Source organism: Triturus cristatus, chromosome 12 (genome assembly GCF_964204655.1).
Source record: "Triturus cristatus chromosome 12, aTriCri1.1, whole genome shotgun sequence".
Classification (NCBI taxonomy): Eukaryota; Metazoa; Chordata; class Amphibia; order Caudata; family Salamandridae; genus Triturus; species Triturus cristatus.
In genome coordinates, this window is record NC_140595.1 from 688,912,648 (window position 1) to 688,938,890 (window position 26,243).

Consider the following 26,243-nt stretch of genomic DNA (forward strand, 5'->3'; position numbering starts at 1 on the left):
AGAAGCATTGGACACTTTTTTCATTATTTACCTGTGGGAAATGCACTAAGGTACTAACTTGTCCAAGTGTTTTCCAAGTGGCTGACCTGGACGCAGGCACTCTCTGTGCCCCAGCAGTAAGTCACTGGGTGGAGGTTGATAGTTGATCCAGCTGAAAGATTTTACCTTCAGACTTGGGAACGTTTCTGGGGGTCAAAGTTCTTCAGTGGGGTAAGGCTGGAAGCTATTGCAAGAAAAGTCTCCCCCAATAAGCAGACCTGTGGCAGCTTGAGATCTGATAAGATAAAGACTCATAGATATCAGCCTTTGCGGCTAAATTGGACAGGGGGTCCCTGTCATCAGAAGTAAAATATTTTCAATTATAAATATATATTATTTCCAAGTCCCAACTTTTTGTATAGGTCCTGTGGGAACTGCTACCTTGAAGAATAGTTAAATATTCTTCAGTGCTGACCCCTCGGGCTCCAGTCCACTTTTGTCAGTTACAGGAGGGTTCCATTTCTTTACTTTCAGGCCCAAGAGAAATGTTCATTTTGATTTGATGAACTGGGATCGTGCTAGGCAAGCAGCAGCTTCTACGCGCCTCTCCATCCATCAGCTATAGGTGGGTAGTTCCACAACAGTACCTAAGCTTTTCTGGCAAAACTGTGAAAGCCATTAGTCCTATGGATTAGTAGGAGACTATAGCAACCAGCCCTAGAGCAAAATCCTGGACCAAAAATTCAAGTTAGAGATGTCAACAACTCTCATAATATTCCTGTCAGGGAATCTTTGGTGCAGCTGGCTGAGGATCTCTTTTTTCTCTTTAGTTTCAGGCAGATTCTTTACTTGGTCAGTCAGGGAGGGTGTTTTAGAGCATAAGTCATTAAGTGTTTGCCCCTAGTCGAGGATCTCCTAGTTAATGCTACCAGAATCCCCAGGCTTACCACGCTTTGAGTGGAAGCAAAGCGATGTGATTCTGGTCCAGAAATATCATTTGTTGCCTCAAACCTATCCCTGAGATGAATGTACTGAACATTTTCGACTTCTACCCTGGACCTTCCAGTTCAGCCCTCTAGATGTCAAGAATAATCTCCAGCCGTGGCCCGTGCAGGTAAGAGCGGTGGGGGATTTCGACTGACAACGACGAGGGAAAATCAATGATTTATTTAATTTTCCATTGTGGTCGTCTGTTGAATCCTCCCCCCAACCTGGCCCCACCCAGCGGCGTCACTATGGGGGAGCGGGGGGTGCGCTGGGGGTACGCACCGTACATACACGGGGATACGACTCGTACGTACACGGGGGTACGCTCCATACATACACAGGGGGTACGCACCGTGCATACACGGGGGGGTCGGCGCGTACATACGGGGGCTGGGGGGGTCGGCGCTTACGTACACGGGGGCTGGGGGGTGTTGGGCGCGTATGCGGGCACATGTCTCCATGGTTGCTATGGGAGTTCGGTCCGTACGGTGCATTTTCCATACGGTTGTAACATCGGACGTACGGGATGGATCGTACTTCCGCGCTCGGACTTCACTTTTCACGTTTGTACGGTAAATCGTCCGGAGAGGTGTCGGACACTTTTTCCGACCCGAGGACGTGTGGGGAATTATTCCCAATGCGATTCGTACGGACTTTTTCCCATGCGAATCGTACTTGGCAGTTTGTACGGCACTTGTACGATTCGTACGGTAAAAAGACCGGATACGAGTCGTACGGGGAAATTTTTTACAGGATCGTAATCGGCACCTAAGTCTAGTTTAGGTGGTTTTAAGCCAAGCCCTTAATTGCATCGGCCACGCCCCATTGCGTTTTTTAATCCCACTTAAAGCTCTGCAAATGCGTCACCCAAACCCAGCACAGGTTCCAAATGTGAGTTCCCAGAACCAGATAATATTCTCCAGCGCCTCGAGACGCCGCTCTCTGCAAGGAACACTAGGTGAATGCATGCAATCACTCACTCAACTGAAAGTCTCTCAACCTGAAAACAGACCTAAAAAGTAAGTCCATCGGCAGAACTGCACCTACGCAGCATGGGGAACCTCTAATTAAAATGATCCCGACAATATGATACTAACTGCCTCTACCCTTCAGAGCAATGAGACACTGCCCACGTGAGTTTGGTCAAAATTGCAGTCGATGCGTAACGGTCTATGAGAGCGGCTCCTCCCCAACATGAATGAGTGGTTAACTCCATGTCAGGCACTGTCTTAACCACCAGTTTCTGGGCCGCCCGCCAACGTAGCCCCCCGTCTGCCACCAACACAGCAGGTGAGTCTCTCCCACATCAATTGATATGATTGTGAGTGATCAAGCGGTTATGCTGCCTGTGCTGTGCGAGTTGTGAGTGAGAGACATCTTGAGCAGGGTGCAGGGCGGACGGCGGAGGCAGTGCGGAGCGAGGTTGGCTGCCTCTGATCACTGATCACCGAGTTGTGGGCCCATCTTTTGAGCTGTCGGGAGGCCTGCAAAGACGACTTTCAGGCACAGCAGCTCTGTGTCCATGCTGAGGCCTCTCGCCAGCTAGCCCGGCAGTTCTTCTCTTACTGAAAACAGTGGCTACAAGACGGGGTTCTCACTCTCTTTCCTCTCCTTTCTTTTATTTGCTTCCCTGTGAAATGAATCCAAAAAAGAAAAACACTTTTGCTGGGAAATCAATGACGTACTTTTCTGACATTTAATTCCAAAGTGCTGCATCGGGAATAAAAGTTTAAAAATATGTAAAAGAAATAACTAAATAAAGTAAGACAGAGTGGTATCAAACTGGCCAGATTGATTTTATTCACACCCAAACACATTAGCGCCACTTTTACAGAGTTTGCCAATGAAGCGCTATTTTTGTTGTCTTTTGGCTATTTTTTCCCTCGGCTTGGAACTAGTGCACCAATCCTGGAGGTTCTGCAATGTGAGGATTGAAAAACAAAATTTGTACTGCTGCTCTGCATCTAGGGATGTTGTATTTTTTTACCATACTGCTTACGTTTTGTAAGGATATAAGCAATGGCCATTGAAATGGGTCCATTCAGGGCCCTGTTGTCATGTCCTTAACTTTTCAGGCAAAAGCACTCACTGATTTCTGAATAGTGAGTGTAAAAGAGTTAAGGTAACCATGTTGTTCCTGCTTACATTTCACATGGTTTGCAAAATTTTGCATTCCCTATGATTATTTGCTTTTTCCAGGATGCTGTCACTTTTTTCTTGTAGGCCACACATTGCTCTTGCCCAGTGCGTAATTTAAATTGAGCCGCCAGGTGTTTATAGCTGGCAACAATTGGGTTGTAGTTGAAGGCAGTTTGAGTTTTTCCTCAGTGGGGCAGTATGGTGTTCAGTGGGGGAGAGGATGTGGCACAATGGCCAGAGCTGCTGAATTTGGAACCGGGGAACCAGGTTCAGCCTTAATAACCAGTCCACCAGACCACTCTCCTGAGAGAGCACTAGCTCATGCTAGATTTTAGAAGGCTTCGCAAGACATTAGAAGCCCCGGTGTCGTAGCACCAGCAGGTGGACCCTAGCATGACAAGTGTATGTTAACCTTCAAGGCTTGTCCACCACTATTCATACTGAAGTTCACCTCCAGTCTTGCAGGTAGGCCTATGAAGCAGCACACCCTAGAACAACAGTGACCCTGTCACTGAGATTACAGGACCCTTGAGAAGGGCCAGCCCTAGGGTGGTGCAACCGGTGTGACCGCACCAGGTGCTGACTTTAGGTGGAGGCATCATTTTTGCAAGTATATTATGGTTTTAAAAGCGCTTGCTGCCTCCTTCCTGGCCTCCAGCAATTTTCGGGAACAATAAAAATGTCATGATGACTCTGGTGATTAATGTTCTTCCTAGAGAGAGATCGGAATTTTGTCTAATGGAAGATTTGGCTCATGGAAAGGTAGCTCAGAGGGTTAATGTACCTGCTGCAAAGAACATGTACCATGCAGATCACAAAGTGCACATAATGTAAATAGGCCAGTGGCCTACTGCTTTTGTCAGAGAGATCCTTTTGTTACTTGCAGTTTATAAGTTAAAATCCTAACATAGAACAGTGAGCTAATAACTGTCATCTACTCCGCAGCAACACAAGTCAAATTTTTTATTAACTTTTGATACGTTTGAGCTACAAACAATTTATTAGTTTAAATGGTCAGATCATGCTGCAGATCTTGCATTATGAGGCAAATATGGCAGAGCCATTATTATTTAGAAAACATTTGCAAACTAGGATTTTTAGCCATTCATGTTAGAACTGCTGTTTTGGAAAAGGGAGAAGTGCTGATGACAGAAACTCCACAGCTCGGAGACAAATGGCTTGTGCTTCCACATTTTATCGTATTTGGGGACATTCCATGATTAGAAGCATATCCCACTTTGTGAATACATTTTACTGTCAATAACTCCTTATAACCTTAAATAATCATGTGTCTCTATTGGTTGATAAAACTGGGCAGTGAATCCAAACAAATACAAAAAATTGGAATGTTTGCGCATTCTGGTCACACCTCTGGCTCCGCCCACTGATCCAATCCTTGGGTTATTCCCACCCTCTGATTCTCTGCCCAAAGTTCCCCTACTTTTTTTCCTCCCACTTTGACCACTGATATATCATGTTGCTGGATAGTGGGAACACCACACCAGTACAAAGTACCATACCTATGATATTATAAATTCCAATAAACTGTTGACTAGCAGGTAGCCCACTGTACAACCTGATTAATGAGTCATTATCACACTGTTGTGAACAGGCACATTTTGTAAATATAGGACCTACATTTACAAACGTTACTAAGGATTCTGTATGGTCCCGTTATTTGCCAACTGTGTCCACTGGCGGACTCGGAGCGGAGGAGGTCCATGCGGTAAGTCATGAGGGGGTGACACCATGAGTTACCCGTACCGGGTGACACCAACCCCAGTGATACCACTGGCCCCACCGCTCTTACCTGCACGGACCGCGGCTGATAATCTCCCCACCTGAACAACCGCTCATCCCAAAACGTCAGCAGTGCTTACACAACTATAAAAGGTGGTACTCTGCTGGGCATTGTCTGGCCACTGTGATCACACACAGAAATGGGTATGCCCTGTGGATTACATTTCAGCAAAGCTCAGGCAGAATGTATCTTGTATTCCAAAACTGTTAAAAGAGTGATGGTGATAGTAATTTATCTCCACAGCTGTTTTTTAAGCCTGGATTATCAAGGCCTTCAAATTTGATTGTGCTTGCACATAACCGTTGAAGGCTACAGATTTAAGGCTTAATTACATTTGACACAGAAGAAGTATGCTCTGCAGGAGGGGTTGTTGGAAAACAATATTTAATCTAAAATCACAAACTATATTTTGGGAGGAGGTGGGACAAATATATCCTTCACTCCTTCTCTGTATAGCTAATCTTTTGGAAATAGTCAGGGGTCCTGTCCAGAGAGAGCTGTTTTACCGCAGTTACAGTTGTGACACTTTGGCGAATAAAAATTGTTATTCTTTCAAACAAGGCAAATGCGGCTGGGATAACTCAGCGGGCCACTTCCAGTGCAAAGGCCAAAATACCAAGGGTCACATGTATCAACCTATCGTGCATTCGCAAACGGTGCAAATTGCTAAATTTGACCGTTTATGAATGCAAACTAGTCTTTCAAGATGTATGAAAGGCTTTGGGAGTGCATTTTAGGTAATCATAATTTTCTGCGATTACCTAAAATTCCGACTTCAAATAGGGAATCGCAATTTGCGATTCCCTGGGCACGGGAAACAGCCTTTTCGACGCAATCGTTGCAACGCATGCGATTACATCGCATGCCGTTGCAACGCAAAAGGTGTGCAGCAGTGGGTAGAAGGTGTTGGATTTAACTCCAACACCTTCCCTACTGTTGCACACACTGGAGTCGGAATAGAAAATTAATCTATTCCAACTTCCAGCACTCCCCCGACTGGAAGTCGGGGTAAAGTTTTGAGTTGCAACGGCATGCAATGTAATCGCATGCGTTGTAACGTCACATATTCCCTAGGCACATGTATCAAGCTCTTCCTAAATGCAAATCGGGCATCTAGGAATTGCTATTACCATCGACTCCAAGTCGATGGTAACCATGTGCAATGTTTGAAAATGCCTAAAAAATGCATTTTTCAAAGTGCAATGTAGCGCTCACATGCCCCTAGGGCATGGGTGAGCTTTACAGGTGCATATTTTTTGGGGGGGGGGTTCTTCAGGGGAGCCTTAGGTTTCCGGGCGCACTTGGTTTTGCATTTCCTAATTTGCGATTATCAATTAGGTAACACAAATTAGGTAATGCAAAAGCATTCGCACCTATGGTACTTTAAGCACAGAGTAACAAACTAAGTAACATTTCCTAATAGCGATTCCCTAATTGCGATTGTGACTCTGTAGGAATCTCTATTTTCTTACATACCATTTTGCATTCCCTAAATAGTGCTATTTAGGGAATATAAAATGGAACTTTGATACATGTGGCCCCAAATGTTCTAAGCAAAAACAAATGAGGGAGCAGAGGCACAAAGATGGATCTTCTTCGAGTTCATACCTCAAAGGCTAGAGGAGACAGCACGTAAGGTATGGCGATTTCCAAATAATACAAAGCCTATCACTGCTTTGTGATCCCGAAGGGAAGGAAAAATGAGATATTGGAACCGCGGTTCAAAGTGATGAAGCAAAGTCGATCATAAGGGGTACGAAGGCCATGTGAGCAGTGGACAGTGCGACCTGAGATCTTAAAATTCAATAGAGAGGAGAGTCAGTGTTGGATTGACCTACTGGATAGTCTGGCCCTCTGGTATACCAGATGGGCAAGCTTAATAGGGCCAGTGTGTGGACTTAGCAATCGAATATGGTAGCCTAACTGTCTAATCATCATACAGCGCTAATTGCAATACAGAATTTTCCCTTATGAGATCTATCAAATTAATTTTGAAGTATGATGCTTATCACTTGTATGGCTTGTCAACTAACCAAAAACTTCTCTACTTACAGATAACCACCTTGGAATCCTTATCTAGTTGAAGCTGATCCAGGCGCGGACAGCACACCACGACTGAAATCAATGCAAACACGTTGAGATCTCCGAGACACGGTAAATACACCAACTCTTAACAGAGGCTTCTCCTCTGCCTCAGCAGGAAAGATTGACTCCATGAGAAGACCTCGTAGAGCCACACCTGTCAGAAAGCATTGCAAGCGTTAAGCGACTTACAGCCTCTTTACTCTTAAGAGACAACCCAAACTTCTTTTCGGTGTTTGTTCAGTGACATCCCCCCTGGACTCATCTCACATGTAAGATCTGAGGTTGTCTGACATTCTTCCAAGCACCGTGCTCGCACATCTTCTATCTCTTCCAAGACATTGATCTCTCCTTTGGAGAACGGCTATCATAAACAACATCCAGTTGCTAACGATTTTAAGAGATACACAACAATATTAGTTGAATGGGTTTGCGAGCCATTGCTCGAAGCCAAAGAAGAAGAAAGGTGCTAATTGGAGCGATTTCCATCTGGTGCTCAGCCCGAACCCTAGGATCTACGCAAATGCTGGGGAATTATTAAAGCACATCTCCCAACTTCATATCTAGTTGGTTTCCAATGTCTCGCAAATGAACGGACTGCGCTGTGGTTAAGAGCCATCTTAGTTGTATACCTGATGCATTTGCTCTTAAGCCTTTGAAGGAAAGTCTGCTTGTGAGTGAACCAAGGTGTTCTTCTGGAAACAGAACAGTTTTACCCTGCTGTCCTTGTGGCTTAGGATTGGAACATGAATATCAATGAGATCTCAGATCTGGCCACCCAGTCCCCGTTGGGGGTGGTCCCTTCAGGATGCGTCTTAAAAGTGGAGCTTCGAGTCTGCTGCAAAAACCTGCTGGACCGGGATACACTGAACAAGTCGGACCCATGTGTGGTGCTCCTTATGCAGTCCCAGGGCCAGTGGATGGAGGTAGGTGCCTCTTTCTGCAGTCCCATTATTGGTTCATGGAAATGTCCGCTCCTACGGCAGCCTTTGTGACATAAGAGGTTGGGGACCCCGGGGCAGATTGTCCTCTAGAGAGTGAATGATTCCCACACAGTCCAGTGCCTCTGAATAAATAGGGATCTGGGGCAGAATGGACCATATGCCTTAACCCTGTATCCCATAGACCACTCACTTGATTACCAAGTTCACACTTGCTATGTGCATTCAGGGAGTAGCTCTAGGTGGGCTATTTCTGGTTGCAATTACCTGCTGTATGCTTTCATCAAGTAGCAAGTAGAAGATGATTCTTTACATAACAGTGTACTCAGTTGCCACCGGGCCAGTGACGCCCCATTCTCTAATGGGGCAATAAGTTTAACCCCTTCGCTGCTGCGGACATTCCGCTGCAGCGCTGGGGGGGGGCAGGGGGGCAGCGCGGTGGGCCTGTGCTCATGACGGAGCCGCTCCGTCATGAGCCACAGTTGAGCTGTGCTCATGACGGAACGGTTCCGTCATGACTCCGCCCATTTGCGTTGTCCCCTCGCACAGGCGGGGAAACAGCGCCGCGGAGGCGGAGCGGCCGCCAACAGGATTGTCATGACGGAACCGTTCCGTCATGAGCACACGCCAACCGTGGCTCATGACGGAACGGTTCCGTCATGAGCAGGGAAGGGGTTAATAACTGGTGACTTACTGTGTGCTTCATTGGCCAAAAGCTGTCCAACTTCCACTCCGCTAACTGTTCATTGGGCCTTCATTTGTGTACAGATTCCTACAAGCCATTGTCTATAGACAGAGGTCCTCTAGAGCCCTTATAGGTGCAGTGCTCTTTACTATCCTACTGCAAACACCTTAAATGGCCATCCCATGAGAAATGTCACAGTAGGACTCAATTCTCAAAAGCAGCAGTATTTAATCTTTTGACTTCTGTGGACCCCCACTGTTGGAATCCACAGACCTCCCCCCCCAATGAATCAAAAATTAAATCGGGAAACCTCAGCCGAAGCAGTTTCTATGATTTGAACCTCAAAACAATACACAAAACACATAAACAAGTAAATATCAAACAAATACACAAATGATGAAATATTTTACTTGATTTGTAAACAAATATAGAAAATAAAATGTTTACTTTTAATGGTAAGGCTGTAGCTTTTCAAAATGTGTTTTTTAATTCTGAAAGATGAAGCGATATGCCAAACTCTAGCATATCGCTTTGTCTTTTTTGGTCCTACTGCAGGTTCTTTTCTATAGGTGCTTTAAGAGAGGCCACTGTTTGCCCATACTGTAGTCTGTTCGCTGTACTTGCGCTGCTCCAGTAAATAAAGTGCAGGATACCAACCTAATAATTAGACTCTGATGTCAAATACCTTTGCATTTACAGAGCGTGTAAAGTTTTTCAGTATTACAGTTTGCTTCTTTAGTTATATGTACTTTATTAATCTGCCGATATTACTTAATTTTCTAAACATTTGCGGACCCCATAAGTTTGCATCGCGGATACCTGGGGTCCACGGCCCAGGGCCGGACTGGCGGTAGGGGGCACCGGGCGTTTCCCCGGTAGGCCGCTAGGGTGGGGGCCGGTTTTGGGCCCCTGGGGGACCGTTTTTGTTACCGGGGGTCGGTAATATCGGCACCCTCTAACAAAATCGGCCGAATCCGGCCTTCGCAAACTGCTCGGCTGCACTCCCTCTCACCCCAGGGGGGGCCGGCTGAGCCAGTTTGCCAGGGCCGGTTTTTGTTCCCAGTCCGGCCCTGCCACGGCCCTCTAGTTAAGACCTGCTGCTCAAGAAGACATCATCAAACAAAGAAGCCTTCTGGAATGCCTATTGTTGGAGCTGGTTAGAGAAGCAGGACTAGATAAAAGAGCTAGTTTTTGTCTAGCACATAGACCCTTTAATGTGAAACCGGTGGTAAATGGTATGATTGGACCACCAGTGGTCTAAAATTGAATTTGCTTGTTAGCAAAACGCCCTCTTAACTTTTATTTCATGCTAAGCGACTTGCACATGAGTAGATACTGGGACTTTGGAGGGCCCTGTCACATCCTCCAGTAATTGTTCTGCATCTGTGATATATGGAGTACCAGCCATTTCCCAATTATTTTCCAGAGATTTCCCTCTGGGGACCACCGTTTACACTGGAATTGTTCTACGTACCTAATTATTTTTGTCTTTCTGACAACTACTAGACGTCTTGGTAAAAATGTTAAGTAGGCAATTAAATGATGAAATAATGTGTTTTTCAAGCCATGCTTAGCAATTCGTAATTGCGGATTATAGGGTATGTTGATATGTTGATGTAAGGATGCCTTCTCTGGAGTCAAAGGCTGTAAGTTCTGACTATAAGAGTTATATTTCTTCCTCCTCTATTCGACTTTCGACAGAACTGCAGATCCACCCCGCCCCCCACTCAGCGCCTTGAGACCCTAACGGGTGAGTAGTCGCGCTATGCAAGAAACCTAATTGATTGAAGTTATTTCACAATGCCATCCATGCTCCATGCAGTCGCATCCTCGCCAGTACTGCTGGTTATTAGAAGTAATGCCCTTCTGAATGTTCTCCGATTGTCCTATTGACCAACCTGTCTCAGAATTCTTTCGCCTTCAACCGGAATAAGACTTCAAAGGGCTCTGGGATATATATATATATATATATGTATATATAGATTGAATCAATAGGATATTGAGTTTGCATCTTTGTCGGCCGGACTTCAATTCTTCCCTCCCCAAGAGCCAGGCTATTAATAGGCGTTGCTATTGTTGGAGAAGTATCACTTGCCCTATTTTTCTTAGGGGTGGACAGGTAGCCGCCGGGCTTCATTTTATGAAAATGCTGTGGTGGGGTTGAGGTCGAAAGACAATAAAACAACGCTCCTCCCATACAAGAAACTGAGACACTCAGCAATTATGTGCCTGTGCATTGACCTGACGTGGTGCGTGTGGATAAATATATATATATATATATACATATATATATATATATATATATATATATATATATATATATATATATATATATATATATATATATATATATATATATATATATGCAGCAACTCGTCTTCACTTTCTTTCCCTGATGAAACAAACGAGCGCAGACCCAGTAATTCTTGTGCTGTATTTTATTTAGCCAATTCCGCCATTACGTATTACCTACTGGCGGTCGCCAGTAGGTAGTTATAGTTAGGACCACGTTTCCATAGGAAAACCTCAACATTCTATTTTGAATAACTTTGGCGCCGGTCGACGAATCCTCGCGAATTTCTCAAAATAGGTGGGGCGCTACGCTCCGCTCCTACCCTGAAAGTCTCGGGGGGATTCGTCAAGCGGGGGCTGAGATAAAAGGGGGGTCCCAAAACGCGTTTTTCCCATGCATTTTTCCATAGGACCTTTAGAACGAGCTACAGCCCGAACGGCTGAACAGAATTACTAGAAATTTGGCAGAGAGGTAGTCCCTAGGTCAAGGAAGTGCCTTTTGTAGGTTTGGTGTAAATCTGTTCAGTAGATTCTGAGAAAATAGCCTTTAAATCAATATATATATCTGAGCCCGCTTACGGTACGCTTACCGTACGCTTACCGTACGCTTACCGTAAGCTTACGGTGGCGTGCGCGAGCGCGATTCTGATTGGCTCTTAGATCTTAGTAAACATTCGAATCGGCCGAAACCAGGAAGCGGCGTCCGCCATTTTGTCTCTCGCACTGAGTGTTGTTTATCAAACATGATGGCCAAAAACATGTTACGGGGCTGTTTTGACAACTCCCTCCCACATAGTCATGTTGAGGGAGTCCCCAAACATCCCCCAAGAGCAAAAACGGTTTTATTTTTTTTTCGGCAATTTCGCGGGGTACGCTTACCGTACGCTTACCGTACGCTTACCGTAAGCTTACCGTACACTTACGGTAAAAAAATAAAAATAAAAAAAACACTATCCACACTTACCCCACCCCCTGTGCTTTTGGTGGCCGCAGGCCACCAAATGTGCAGGGCTTATTAATAGAGAAAAAAAACGTAATTTTGGCAACATGAAATTATAAAATCGAAATAAAAAAAACACTATCCACATTGACCTCACCCCCTGTGCTTTTGGTGGCCGAAGGCCACCAAATGTACAGGGCTTATTAAAGTTGATAAAAACCGTGCACGGAACGAACTGCGTTAAGTGGGCGCGCACGCCACAAATGGCGTAAAGTAACTTAGCATTTAAAAAACCGTACAAATTCACTGAAAAAACCATAGGTTTCACACACGTTATAGTTAGGAAATAGCATTTAAAAAACCTTGCTAATTCACTGAAAAAACCATAGGTTTCAAACATGTTATAGTTAGCTGGACATTTTACTGATAAAAAACCAATGAAATTCCCCCGTTATAGTTACTGTAGGCAACTATAACTCACGCGACCGTAATCCTCTGCTGATGACATATGTGTCTTTATGAAAAAAAAATATTTGTAATATATGTATAGCTAAAATTTAATGGAAGAAGATATGGGCAAATAAGTGTCTAAATACAGTATTAGCATCAGCAGAGGATTGCGGTCGCGTGAGTTATAGTTGCCTACAGTAACTATAACGGGGGAATTTCATTGGTTTTTTATCAGTAAAATGTCCAGCTAACTATAACATGTTTGAAACCTATGGTTTTTTCAGTGAATATATATATACACACACACACACACATATATACACACATACATATATATGTGTATATATATATATATATTTATATATACATATATATTTATATATATATTTATATATATCTTTTACTATGTTTCCCTTCCTGCACTAGTGCAGCAGCGAAACTACTATGTTTCGGGGAGGGCGTCCCCGGGACACAGTAACTGAGCCGGCCCCATGGGATTGGGTCCCTGGGACCTTTAGAGGCTATATGTGTGAATGTGCTGAAGATGATTTATTGGACCACATTTATTTTCACTGCCATGGTGTGTAGGTGTGTGTGTGTGTGTGTGTATCTATGTGTCTACATATGTGTGCGTGTTTAAACAATTAAAATAAATGTGGCACAATAATATATTATGTTATGATTTAGAATATGTGTACCCATATACAGATGCATTATCACAATACAACGAAATCAAAGACTGTTTATTACCTCACGGATTGCATGTTACGATTAATTGACTCAGGGAAACAATTCTTCTAATAGTCAGGAGGTCTCTACATTGCGAGTTTACCCCACCGTGTACGTATAATCCCTTTTAGACTGGTTTTGGTTCAATACATACAAAAATACTCCACATATGCAGATGCATAGAGTGAAAATGTATTTTTATTAGCATTGTTGGGGGAACTGAGGGGCTTTAGAATCCACTCAAGGCTTCTCCTCCTTGTGAGTCATGGCTCCTCCCCACGCATAGAACGCATAATACATTCACCGTCCTTGATAAAGCCCCGTATGTATTTTCCCGCCCAGCGCGTGTCGATGAAAGGCAATGGGAAACAGCCAAGCACAGGAGCATGCAGTCACAAAGATGCGTTCCATGGGACACTATGCACAACCCTGCAGCTCTCTTGATGCCAAAGCCTCGGGCACAAACAGAAGGCAAGCACTCTTTAATTTAACCGGCAGATCTCAGAAAGTAAACAAGCACCTTTGAAATTCGGGGGTTAGAAAACGCATGCAACTTGTCTATTACTGCCTGCTGCGCTGCAAGAAACTGTGTTTGATGAGCCTGCTAGAAGTCTCCTCCAATTTAAATAGTGTGTTCAAGGAGGAGTCCGAGGAGTGCTATTCTCCAGTTAATTCCTAATAAAAGGGAGCACATTGACTTCCTTATGGACCTTCTTATGTGCTGTGACGTCATTGAAAGCACAGTACTGAATGCGTTCCATCATTGTCTATCTCAAAAACGTATATCTCGGTTCTGCATTGTCTATTTTTCCTCTTCCTGTTTGCAATTGTTTAGATTTTTTAGCCAGAAACATTTCAAAGTCAAAGTTATGCGGTCAGTATGTTTTCATCATACCGAAGTTGTGGTATTTTTTAAATTATTTTGTCGCTAGCGTTTTAGTTCTTGCTAGTTTATAAATATATTTACTGCATACGTGTAAACACAAGAACAAACTTGTTTTAAGACAAAATGTGCAATTTTACAGGTAGGTCTCTAAAATCAACTATCCGACCTTGGAGTGCTGCTTTACAAAGGTGAACTAGTGCTCCGAAGGGAGTGGCTGCCTCCTGAGATTGTGCGTTTTTCTGCTAGGTTCACGGGTGTATCATAGTGCAGAACTTTGTAAGTCAGGCAAACTATTTTCAGCTGGATTGTGGCTTCGAAGGGAAGCCATTGCAGAGACTTGAGCAAGGTGTGGTATGGCCGAAATGTCTTTACCTGTTATCAGTCTTGCTTCGGCATTGAGGGTTGACTAGAGTGGTGCAGTTCGTGATTTTGGTAAACCTGTGGGTGTTGCACTCCCGTAGTCTAGTCTAGCTAAGTCTAGGGATTGGGCTGCGTTCTTTAAGTCTCTTGGTGCGAGAAATGGTTTTTCCTTCTTGGGAAGGTTGAGATAGAAGAGCGCATGCGTGTCGATGAGCTGATGTGAGCCTGCATGTTAAGGTTCTCATCACAGGTTCGCTCAAGTGATTTTGTTGGTTCGATGATAACAGGTTGACATTTAAAGGCACCCAGGTGGTCGATCTATTCATGAATGGCGGTGGAAGCTGTAGCGTGGGGGAGAGGAGTGAGAATTCTGTTTTTAGGGAGTTGATGTGTGCCTGCATGTTAAGTTCTTATCATGGGTTGTCTGAAGTGATTTTGTTGATTCGATGATAACAGGTTGACATTTTATGGCATCCAGGTGGGTTTTTTTAGGGAGTTGGTTTCATGTCAACCAGGATTGGAATTTTACTAATGTGTCGTTTAGTCGGAGATATCCCACAGCAAGGATATTTTTGAGTACAGCTTAGTGTCATTCAGATGCATGTGGTATGAAACGTTTGCTTGTTTGAGGATCTCCGTCAGTGGTTCAATATAGAGATTGAAGAGTTTGAGAGAGATTGTGAATCCTTGAAAAATTCGAAGTCTAATTGGTGATGCGAGCAATAGTGAGCCACCCACTTTTATTCGATGTAAGCAATTTTGAATAAATGAGGTGGACCATTTGAGGACATTTCCTGACCACCCCATTCCGTGTTCTAGAACCTCTAAAAGATAGTTGTGATGCACTTTGTCGAAAGCTGAGGAAAGGTCGAGGAGAATAAGTAGGAGGGAAACTCTTCGGTCCTGGAGTTTAAGTGCTTCACCCATAATATACAGGATGACTGTTTCAGTGATGTGTCCTAATTTGAAACCCGATTGGAACTCGTCAAGCAAGTTGAATCGCCCAATGTGTGGACAGAGTAGGTTGAGCTCACACTTTTCCAACAGTTCATATCGCCAATAATATTTTCGAGCAGCCTTTCTACAGGATTGTTACATCTAACAGTAGGACAATGGAAACAGACACCATTGTCAGAGAGAACAAAAGGTACCTCTGTGTGTTGTCTTCATTTTGATAGTGGAAGAATCTCTGTTATTCTCTGTCAACCAATTAAGAACCTGAGATGAATATAGTAATACCACAGGATACATTTTTTACAGTTTAAAACCTATAATATTCCATTTCAAATGTGTCTAAGCCACTCATATGGTGGTTAACTAGGTTATAGAAGATGCTAATGCACCTCAAATGCATTTAGTGTTAATTTTCACAAGGCTAATGCTCTGCAATTTGAAGCGAGTTAGCTGACATATCAAATTAAACCCGACTGGCTAGAACAACCCTCTTGATGAGCTCACTGGTGTAGCATAAGTCATGTCCATGCCGGTATTCCCTAACTTAATCTAGATGAACAAATCCCTACTTACTGACTGACTTTCAGAAGACTTCAGAAAGTGTCTTTGATGAATGCTATCTCTGAAATCCAGCTGATTGCAACGACACAGATTCAGTCATATAAGAGTAATATTCTCCGCTCGTGCCTGCATACTCCATGTCACCCTGAAAGCGTGATGCACCCCCCCCCCCCCCAGAAAATAAAGGGGATATCAAGGTAGATATGCTCTTCATGTAGTCAGTGAGAATATAGTCAAAGAATAGATTCTATTAATGCCGGATCCCAAAGTAGGTTACAGCTGCAATGCTTATACAGGCATTTAATGCCCCTCTGTCTATCAGTCTAGGGAAGGAAAGGTGATCGAACACAAAGGGATGTGAAAGGAATAGAGAAATCCACTGGTGTTTTCATTTTGTTGGTTATTACACAACTGGACGCATATCCCCTTTCAATGTCTCACCTGGTTAACGCTCAACTAATCAGGCTTCAATGGCAGATTATAGTGCAATAGACTAATTTTCATTTAAAAGGACTATGGCCTCAGATTAGTGTACACATTTAAAGCAACGAACACCAGCTGTGTACATTTTTAGGTTGAGCATTCGAGACCTATTGTAATTTCTTATCTTGGGTTAAATCCATCCCCCAGCTTTCGATTTGTTTGTGTCAGTGTCCTTCAAAAATCCTTGCTTGAAAGTGGTCAGTCCTGCCTCTTTGTCCCTCCTTTCTCTCTTCCGTTCCTCCCATGCAGCAGGGACTAAGTACTGTCTCATTACACTACAGTTCTTTGTCTGTTCTCTGGGGGACTACTTTTTTTCTTGGTTTCCTGCTCTTTTTCTGTTTGCCTGTGTGTAGTTTTGGCACCATAGCTGATTACACTTAAATATCGTTTTCCTCCCTCCCATCTCCTCCTAAGTACACAGTTGTATTGGGGTACGTCTTTCGTCATGCCTCCTTCTTTGACGGTTATATTTTTTAGGCTTTTAGCAATTTTCAAAGTCAACCACAATTTGGACTTTTTTTTAAGTAGGATGTTAGTTGGTTTGGGCTTTGTTTTAAGGAGGATTGGGCTCATTTTTTCTGGCTCGCGGCCTCTCAGTTTTGTTTTGGGCCACATGCTGTTTCGGCATTGCATGCAATTTACAGTCTCCCTGGGGCACAAGCAGGGACCGCCTACAGTGCTTCTCTATCAGAATGCACTCTGTAGTCCCCCTAGGGCACAAGCAGGCATCCACTTCAGCGTGCCTTTGTTGCTGGGAAACCCGTGTGCTGAGTCATTTCCCAGAGACCGGCGTGTTTCCCATGGACTCGCGCTGCACGGATGGTGCGCACTGAGACCTCCAAGCCGCCTGCTGACATCACCAGTGCATTGTGGAAAAGGTATTTTACTTAGCTTTTTTGTTTTCCCTACTTATTTTTTTACATGGCGCGTGATTCACTTCTAGCCACGTACATACCGGGCGCTAGTCTTTTTTTGTCATGCACATACCATGTCTTTCTCTGTCAGCCACTGAGCACATGACCCCGTCCTCTAAAGCCAGCCCAGTGAGGTTCCCAGCTCTTGCTCAGTGGGCTTTGCTCTTTCTCTGAAATACTCCATAAAAGGAGAAACTGCCGTCAGATAGTGGCACCAAACCTAGTCACAAAGCAACCGAGCGCACAACAACTCCCTCCCAGCGCTTCCTGTTTTCGAGGCTGAGGGGCGTGCTCTTGGCACCAGGTAGCACTGCCTAAAAGCCTGCCCTGGCTGGGCTCGCGGCCCCCCCCAATTACGCCACTTGTGCACCTCTGTGATGACATGATAGAAAGTGCCTCACATCAGTTCAGATCGTGGTTTGAATTGCCCCTCGACCTAAAATAAAATCTTGAGCGTTAACATTTTTTTTTTTAATAAAATACTGCGCTGAACCGGTGTTTTACGACAGGAAGCTAGGAGGCTGTTGTGCTCTTCGGTAATGGGAAAATCCACTGCTACTGTGCTGTTTGTAGTGGGAAATAGTTCAATTTCGTAAGAAAATAAATATTCAGTAGCGGTCCGTGGAGGGAGTTCAGTGGGCAGTGAGGCGGGGCGGGGCAGGGTGGGGAAATGTAAACACCGGAATATGGATGAACGGAGGTAAGTACACATTTAAATAAATAAAACAAATTTAGTTGCGCGCGCTGCGCCGCATTTTGCGATGCAGCGCGCGCAAAGGAATTTGTTTTATTTATTTAAATGTGTACTTATCTCCGTTCATCCATATGCCGGTGTTTACATTTCCCCACCCTGCCCCTCCCCCGCCCCGCCTCACTGCCCCACCGAACTCCCTCCACGGACCGCTACTGGAAATATTCCTGGTAACAAAGCTCCGGAGTGCAAGTTCAGGGTGTCCCAGGTAAGACTAGTGCGGCGTGGCTCGCGCTAGGAAAAGCACCGGTGGCTGGGGGTATTTGTTCCATAAAGCCTGACGCCTTGAAATGTCATCCTCAGAAAGGTCGTGCAGACTGGGTGCTCCGTGCCTATCAGAATGACAGTAAGAAATTGCTTTTATACAGCGCTTAATAGTACTGTTTTTTACCCTTTCTAAGAGCTGAATATGCCACGTGTTATGCTGAAGCACGGAGTGCGGGGCTGTTTGACATGAAATAACGCAATGCACTGGAACTGTTTCAATGTGACAAAGCGGCGTGGCGCCAAGGCTTGCTTTTGATGACAAAACATAAGAGCTTCAGGTCTTCACAGAAGAAACAAAGCCACGGGCTACTGGTCATCTAATTGGGCCATTAACGAAGATGGTCTGTTAGGCCACTGTAGTGCTGGAGGAAGCTGCAGCACGCTGCTTCAGTGCTGTAATTAAGGATGCGCAAGTTTTTGATTTATCGCCCATCTTCACATGCAGTGTGTAACTGAGTTTTTATTCCATCCCATCTCCGAATGGTTTCCATCGGTTTCCATCACCCCCTGCGCAGTGCACCGAGGAAAATGCATTTTGCAGTGACTGACACATTTTCTATGCTTTAAAAGTTCACCCTCTAATTCACAGGGGAAGTTTAAAACGTTCCTCCAAAAATCACAGTGGCTTAATAGAAAAGCAGAAAGCTGAGAGAGGGCTTAGCGTTTGCGATCCGAATCTGACACATGTGACAAATGGTGTGATTTTAGACGCATTAGGACATCAGTTTTCGCAGTGGAGCGGGGGCGATGTTGCACGTGGTCATGAAAAGTACAAAGCACTGGGACTGTTCCAGTTTGGTAAAACGGTGGCTCCAAGCTTTACTAGGACACCACTCAGGAACAGTGGTGGCTGGTGACATTTGTAAGTGGTTGGGCGTAGAATTTGTGGCGGAGCGCACCGTGGCTACCGAGAATAGTGAACCCGAGCGACCTACGGGGGGGTTCTCCCCCGTGCCATTTTAAAAAAAAGAGTGGGCAAATGGTGCATTTTCAAGCAATTTGGAGAAATCAAGATTTAATAAAGCAATTGTGAAAGGGCAGTTATTACATTAATAAAGAGATGTCATATAATAACATGGGTATCTGCTTATTAAGTATAACCACAGAGCTTCATAACAGACTTCAAGCTAACAATGATGAGTACCGCACAGAATTTTTGATCAAACTAAGCAGGTCACAAACTAGCAGCATTCAAGAAATGTTAAGATTAACGTATTCAGTGCATGTATAATCATGTGTAGGTGCACCATTGTGTGTCTGTGCATCCTTGCACATATAAATATACGTATTTGTCTGTGTGTGAGACATTGTGAATTTTTTTCTTGTGCGCCTTTGCGCTTTTAGTTCTAGTGTGCACACACCTCTAAGAAGCATACACGCTGCGTTCTAATGCTCTTAGCTTCTCTCTTGTTGATAGGTTTCTGAAGCTAAGAGCATTGGCACGTGGACGCAGTGCGTATATTCTCCCCCTGGTTTAAATTACCGGCATGTTCTGTATAAGGTAAATTACAAGTATTTCGCCAGCAACCAAAGAAGCAAAAACGTTATATGAAAAGTTTTTCAAATTCTAATAATAATGAAAGTTCAGAACCCCAGATCATTCCTCCTAACAGTGAATGACCCTTCAAGGTGTGCCCAATCTCTTCCTTTCTAGATGATGCTACTTTATGCAAAAGGACTGGCTGGTAAGGCCGTTGTCATGTACTTGAAATATACACTATTTGGGTACAATCCATATATTCATAAATGTGCACAGATCAATTTACTTACCAAAGGCGCAAATATACATGTGTCTGCTGTGCTAAACATCCAAGTCAAATATTATTGTCTTAATGTTTGCCTTTCGAACCTGCACTTTGAAGTGGCTGCCCTGGCCACAAAATCAAAAACATAATTTCTTCATAGGCAACAGGGTGCAAAGAAACGTAATTCCGTATTACGAGTTGCATAGTACAAAAGCAATCCAGTAAGATTAATTGGCCCGAAGAAGAATACAGAAACTTCAACACCCAGACTGATATTGAATTCGGGCTGAATGATGTCATGCATTATGCTTTTTCAGAAACTTTTCTATGCACCTCCGAGAAGCATACAGGATGCGTGCCTACAATAGGAATGTTTCTGAAGCCAGGAACATTGGTACACATCCTGTATGCTTCTCGGAGGTGCGTGCCAAGCCAGCAGGTCCCTAGCTTTGGAAACATAACATTCCTTGTAGATAGAAATGTTTCTGAAGCTAGGCCCTGCCGGCACGCACCTTTAATGCTTTTTGAAGGTGCAGTGCCGGTGACGTGACAGCAGGGCCAAACGCTTCAGAAACATTTCTGTCTATCCTGCACTGCTGCACTGTCTCAAACTAGTGTTTTATTAGCGGAAACGCAACTCACCCGAAAGTATTGGAGCATGGTGCCGGCTTTACATGAGCGCGCCAGACACATACATGCTTGTTTGGTAGGCATAGGGAGATTAAATGATTTGCCCAGAATCACAGGATGATGAGCCGAAGAAGCCGATACTCGAACCTGGTTCTCAAGTGAGCCAAGTTCGAGTCTCTGTGTCGTCGGCTGAGGCTCAACACCACCTCCAAAGTTGTTAACGTTGCTCTGGCCATTAGGGCAGTGAGTAATGGCATGCTGCATCCTCTCCCTACTGGGACGGTCACTCAATGACCCGTGAGTGACCGTCCCTCGAGTTGATTTCATTGACTAAATCTTACAGTGAGTCACACTCTCACAGACATGGATGTCTACAGTCTGACTCCGATATCACTTGGGGTCTGGGGAGGGAAGACACACGGTGGGCTGTGGCTCGCTGCTGACACACACTATCTGCCTTGCCTAGTTGTTGTGTCATGCGACTGCGATGATGACGATGCACAATACAACTAGGCAGCCTAGAACTAGAAGGCCAAGTCGAACACAAACAGCAACACACTCACCACCAGTTTCAATCGAAGTCACGGTGTACTGTACTCACAGAGTCAGTCTCTGAAATTAATCCGGTCTGCATGACAGTGGTAGAAGTGGGCGGGATCGGAAGGGCAAGGCGTGCCCCCTACTTTTTAAATTTAACCCAGTCCGTTACACTACTTCTTCATTTTAAAAATGCGTCCGAGGACGGCAGGAATGGTCCGAATCTAAAAAGTATTGCGTGATCGTCCAGCCCTGTGTGATGCACATTGAGGAAGGCCTCTCAAGTTGCCACGATCTCCTCCCCCTTGCCCTCTGTGTCTGAGGCCGGGAGCCTGCCCAACAACACTGTAGGAGAAGTGTTTCACTGTAGGAACAATCAATCAGCAGCGAATACGGCATCCTTTGGTGCCCCTGCTGCTACAGTGTGATTTACACCTCTTTTCGTGACTAGGCCCCCTGCCTGCCCCCACTGTGACCAATACAATGGTCACCTCAGGATGCATAGGCAGCCCCACCCTTGACCTCATCTGCCCTTTATTTTGGGGCTCACCCAGACTGACAACGCCACAAGGAAAGCAAGAGCACTCCAGTGTAGAATTCCTGGCAGACTGTGCCCAAACCGTGGCACTTTTAAAAATAAGCATTTGCAACGCAATAGGTCTCACATTTGCAAAATTTTTACCTATTGGCATTGTAAAAGCCAATGCCTTTTATTTATCTGTTTTCAAAACCAACACAGGTAAAAGGTTTGTCATTTACAATGCCAATAGCTTTTCCACTGTAAATGCTTGTTTATGTTTGTGAAGAGCAAACTTTGACAAACTTGTATACCGAGCGCTGTTTAGTAAATTTGCAGTTAAAAAAGCACATACAAAGAAAAGCACAATATACAAGTAAAAACAGCAAACAAAGCAAGAACTTACAATGTACAGAGAACACAAGTGTTCCCATACAAATTATTATGATCTCTGTCCCACTGCACCGACCCTTATAAACCTACTCATGAAGCCATGTACAAAATCTGCCCTGAAAAAACAATCACAGACAAGTGATCAGCGGATTTTGAACTGAACTGCTTCACTGCACTTCTATTAATTACCAATAGTTTCACATTCCCCTACTAGACAATAGAAGGCCTCACTAGGCCTTAGAAGCCCTAGTCTCTTAGCACCAGCAGGTGGACCCATCCGGTGGCCAGTGTGGGTTAACCTTGAAGCCCTGTCCACCACAAACCATACTGAAGTTCACCTCCAGTCTTGCAGACAGGTCTACAGAGCAGCACACCCTAGATAAACAGAGACTTTGTCACTGAGGTCAAAGGACCCTTGAGGCCAGTCCGCCTCACCCAGTGGTGCCTCCATTGGCTTTGTTCTAGCAGTAGTAGTGAAACTCACCAGGGATGGACAATGCAGGATATGCACGCACACCAAACCAAGGGGCATATTTACGAGGACCTTGCATCATGGTTGCACCACGGAACGTGGTAAATGCACAACACATATCTCTAAGTCATAATTATGAAGCCACTCTTAGCCACTTTTCATGGCTTTGAATGGTTTCATAAATATGGAGTAATGCGACACAGCGCAAATCGCCGCTTTGCCTTCCTCTGCACAAGGGACGTGTTGCGGTGGTGTTCCCATGCAACTCCCATGGTTTTTGATGCATTCCTAGATTTACAAGGACTTGTAAACCTGGGAATGTATTGAAATCTAACGCCTCCCCAAGGGGGCACAACAAGGAGAAATTTCTTTATTTCTCCCTGTTTTTTTCTCTTTCTATATGTGCAGCACACATAGAAAGAGGAAAAAGCCTCTCAGGATTGTTTTTGTGCAGGAAGGTGCTGCTCCCTGCACAAAAACAATCCTGCATGCAACAGGGTGCCTGCATTGGCGCTAGGCTTAAGAAACAGCACCAGTGCAGGGGGAAAAGACAGAAATGGACCGTATTGGATAAATACGGCGCATTCCTGCCCTTTCCCTGTGACGCAGGGCAGCACAGCAAAAAGACTTGCTGCGCTGCCCTGCGCCACCATTCCTGTATATATGCCTCTAAGTTCGCAAACTTCACGGTCTCGCTGCTTCTTGCACAAGCACCTGTGCTGCCTGCTTTGGGGCCACTGCAATTATGCAGCAATGGAAGACAAAATTATGTTGCAGTGTTGACTAAATTATGCAGCAAAGAAAGGCTGCAGCATAATGCGTGGTACGTTTTCGGATACTTTAATATTCTGACTATTTTACACATACTAACAGTCTCTGCAAAGCTTTTGCCTATTTAATACCAGTTTAACATACAAGTGCAGCAGTGACAATGGTGACCAGTCAACCTTTGTAAAGGGCCTTCTACTTCACAGCAACACAAGTCACGTGTTTTGATCCGTTTGAGCTACAAACAATTTTTTAGCTAAAACCATCAGATTATGCAACCGATGATGTATTATGTGGCAAATATTGCAGAGCTATAATTATGTGTAAAACATTTGCAAACTAGGATATTTTGTCATTCATGTTTGAACTTGCAGTCTCTGTTGGGTGGTATTTCTAGACACCTACAGTGCTTGTGGAGAGACAAAGGATGAAGTTGGCTAATAGTGACTGCAGATGATATTAGTCTGAAGGGGAGAAAATAACTGATTGAGATAATATGAGGTCCACTACCTATTTCTGACTCAACAACTGCTTGAGTCTCATAATTTCAGAATTGATACATTTGCAAGTCTCATTGCTAACTAACTTGAGTAGTAATTTCACAAGCTACTAATATAATAATTGTTTCTCTTTCATCTGATATTGCTAAAAGCATCTGCAAAACCAAAAAGTCTGGGTTATTTTAGGTGTATATATTAATTTTTGAGTGCTATTTCTAGATACAGTAACAGGAAACCAGAAGGTAACTAATGCTGGCTTCATGACATGTTGCATGAAGCACATACAAAAATGTAGGAGTACAATTTTGCATTGACCGAGGGGCTCAGAATGATGTAATCAACAGTGCTTCCCAACACGTCGGGCCTCCTGTCATAGAATTTAAACCCAAATGTTATGTTCAGAAATGGTTAGAAAAAGGGAGAAGTGCTGATGAAAGAAACTGCATTGCTCGTAGACAAATGGTGTCTGGTTCCACATCTAAGCGTATTTGGGACATTCTGTGATGGAAAACATATCCCACATTGTAAATGTATTTTAATATCATTGACTCATATATTAAACCTCAAATAAACGTGTATCCATTGACTGTATTAAATAACGTTATAAACTGTAACTGGTCAGTGAAATGCCAAACATACAAAAAATTGGTATGTTTTGCTCTTTTTAGCCTCACCTCTGACACCACCCACTGAACAAATCCTCTGTTATTCCCGCCTCCTGATGCTCCGCCCAGAGTTCCCCTACTTTTTTTTCCCCACTTCGACCACTGCTGCCTGACGTCCGACTCTTCTCTCAGCCATGATCGGAGAGATTTTTCCAGGCTAGATTATCCAACTAGCGGAGATTATCCTATTGGCAGTTGTGTGCGAATTGCGCGAGTCCTCGCATCAGGTTCAGGAGGCCGGGCCACGAGGTCAGGAAGATCTCCTATCGACTCCTTCTCTCTCTCTCTGCACTCCCTTATGTGTAATAGCGTACGCGCTCATGCACGGAGAGGGGAGGGGGAGAGAGAGAGGCTGAACTAGGGTAGCAATAACCAATCACTGCACAACTTCACAATGAAGCCATGCAGTGATTGGTGAATATACTCTGCACGCTCTTGGAAATGCCCAGGCTCTGCGTTCTCTGTCTAGAGACACCAAAGCGGCCAATCCAGGCGCTGCTAAAGCAGTGTCTGGATTGGCCTGGGCAGGACAACTCGCCGCTCATGAGGAGACCGGGAGGCTGCGGCTTCAATCGCCCCGGCTCCTTGATTGTAGAGGCGAGGCTGGTCAAAATTGCGAATGTCGGGCTGGCCAGAGAAAGGCACCCGGCCAACCCGACATGCGCATTGTGCTGTTGGTGTTAACGCTGGCTGTGTAATGTCTTCTGCTCCATTCTAACCCCACCCACTAAGCCTGCCTCAGGCAGACTGAAAGCCATGTGATGATTGAGCGGCCCGCGGCAGGGACAGCTAACTGCCGCGGGCTGAAATTAAGTGCAGTGTAAGTACAACATGTACATTTTTCTTCACAGCTGCCTGGGCAAAATAATTAGGGGGCGGCGCCCAAACGCTCACATGCAGGAACCGCCACTGCTCAGAAACAGCGTTGGAAGCGTCATTGAAGCATTTGCAATGCTACAGGTCTCGCATTTACGCGAGTTTGAGCTATTGGCATGGTAAATGACAATGCCTTTTACTTTTTGAAACATAAATAAAATGCATTGTCATTTACAATGCCAATAGCTTAAATTGGTGTAAATGTGAGACCTATTGCATTGCAAATGCTTGTTCTTCCTTGTTTGTATTAGTGTCAGGAATTCTCCTAAAGGGCCAAGAGTCCCATTCACTATGCACATATAGTCTGCTATGTAAAATAGCCATAAAATAAGTGAATAAATAAATAAATACATATATACATACATGCATGTAAATTGGACCATATCATCTTTTGGTAAAAAGACATGCACGTGGGTTTCCAATAACACAAGCTCATTTACTTGTCATGTAGGTTGGGCTTTCAAATCTCCCTACTGATCTGCTCAGGGAAAATGCACATTATTTCTAATGCTCCATTAAACAAGCTAGTGTTCTTGGTGATTTGGAGTAACCAAGTCCAGAAAATCCAGGAAATGTTTTTTTATTTATCCTGGATACACCAACCTTTTGTTTAACAGACTCTAACCATACCGTCCAGACTGCTATACTGCGTCTCTTAAGGGGGATATCAAATATAAGGCCACAACAACACAATCATTGTCAGAGTATGGACTCCTAGCATTGTAATCATATGGTGGTGTATACATAGAAGTACCTTACACACCCAGACGAATCAGCAGCCCCCCTCAGTGCCTTGAGACCCTCACAGGTGAGTAGCCGTGCTATACACACTCGTGATTGATTGATTGGTGGAATTACTTACAGGGTCATTTAGAGTTATGTTTTTGCTGAAAGTGCTCCTACTCACATGGTGGGAGAACCATCTGGAAATATAATGTC

At 44.3% G+C, this 26,243-nt stretch overlaps 1 protein-coding gene across 1 annotated transcript in view; it reads left to right on the forward strand.

Moving 5' to 3' along the window:
• The window catches only part of LOC146780101 (copine-7-like), a 657,204-nt gene that overhangs the window by 113,716 nt on the left and 517,245 nt on the right, over positions 1–26,243 (forward strand). Inside the window, exon 2 of the mRNA XM_085636916.1 lies at positions 6,961–7,914. Within this exon, the coding sequence (XP_085493042.1) occupies positions 7,735–7,914 (180 nt within the window). The 5' untranslated portion in view covers positions 6,961–7,734. The remainder of the gene's footprint in view (positions 1–6,960; positions 7,915–26,243) is intronic.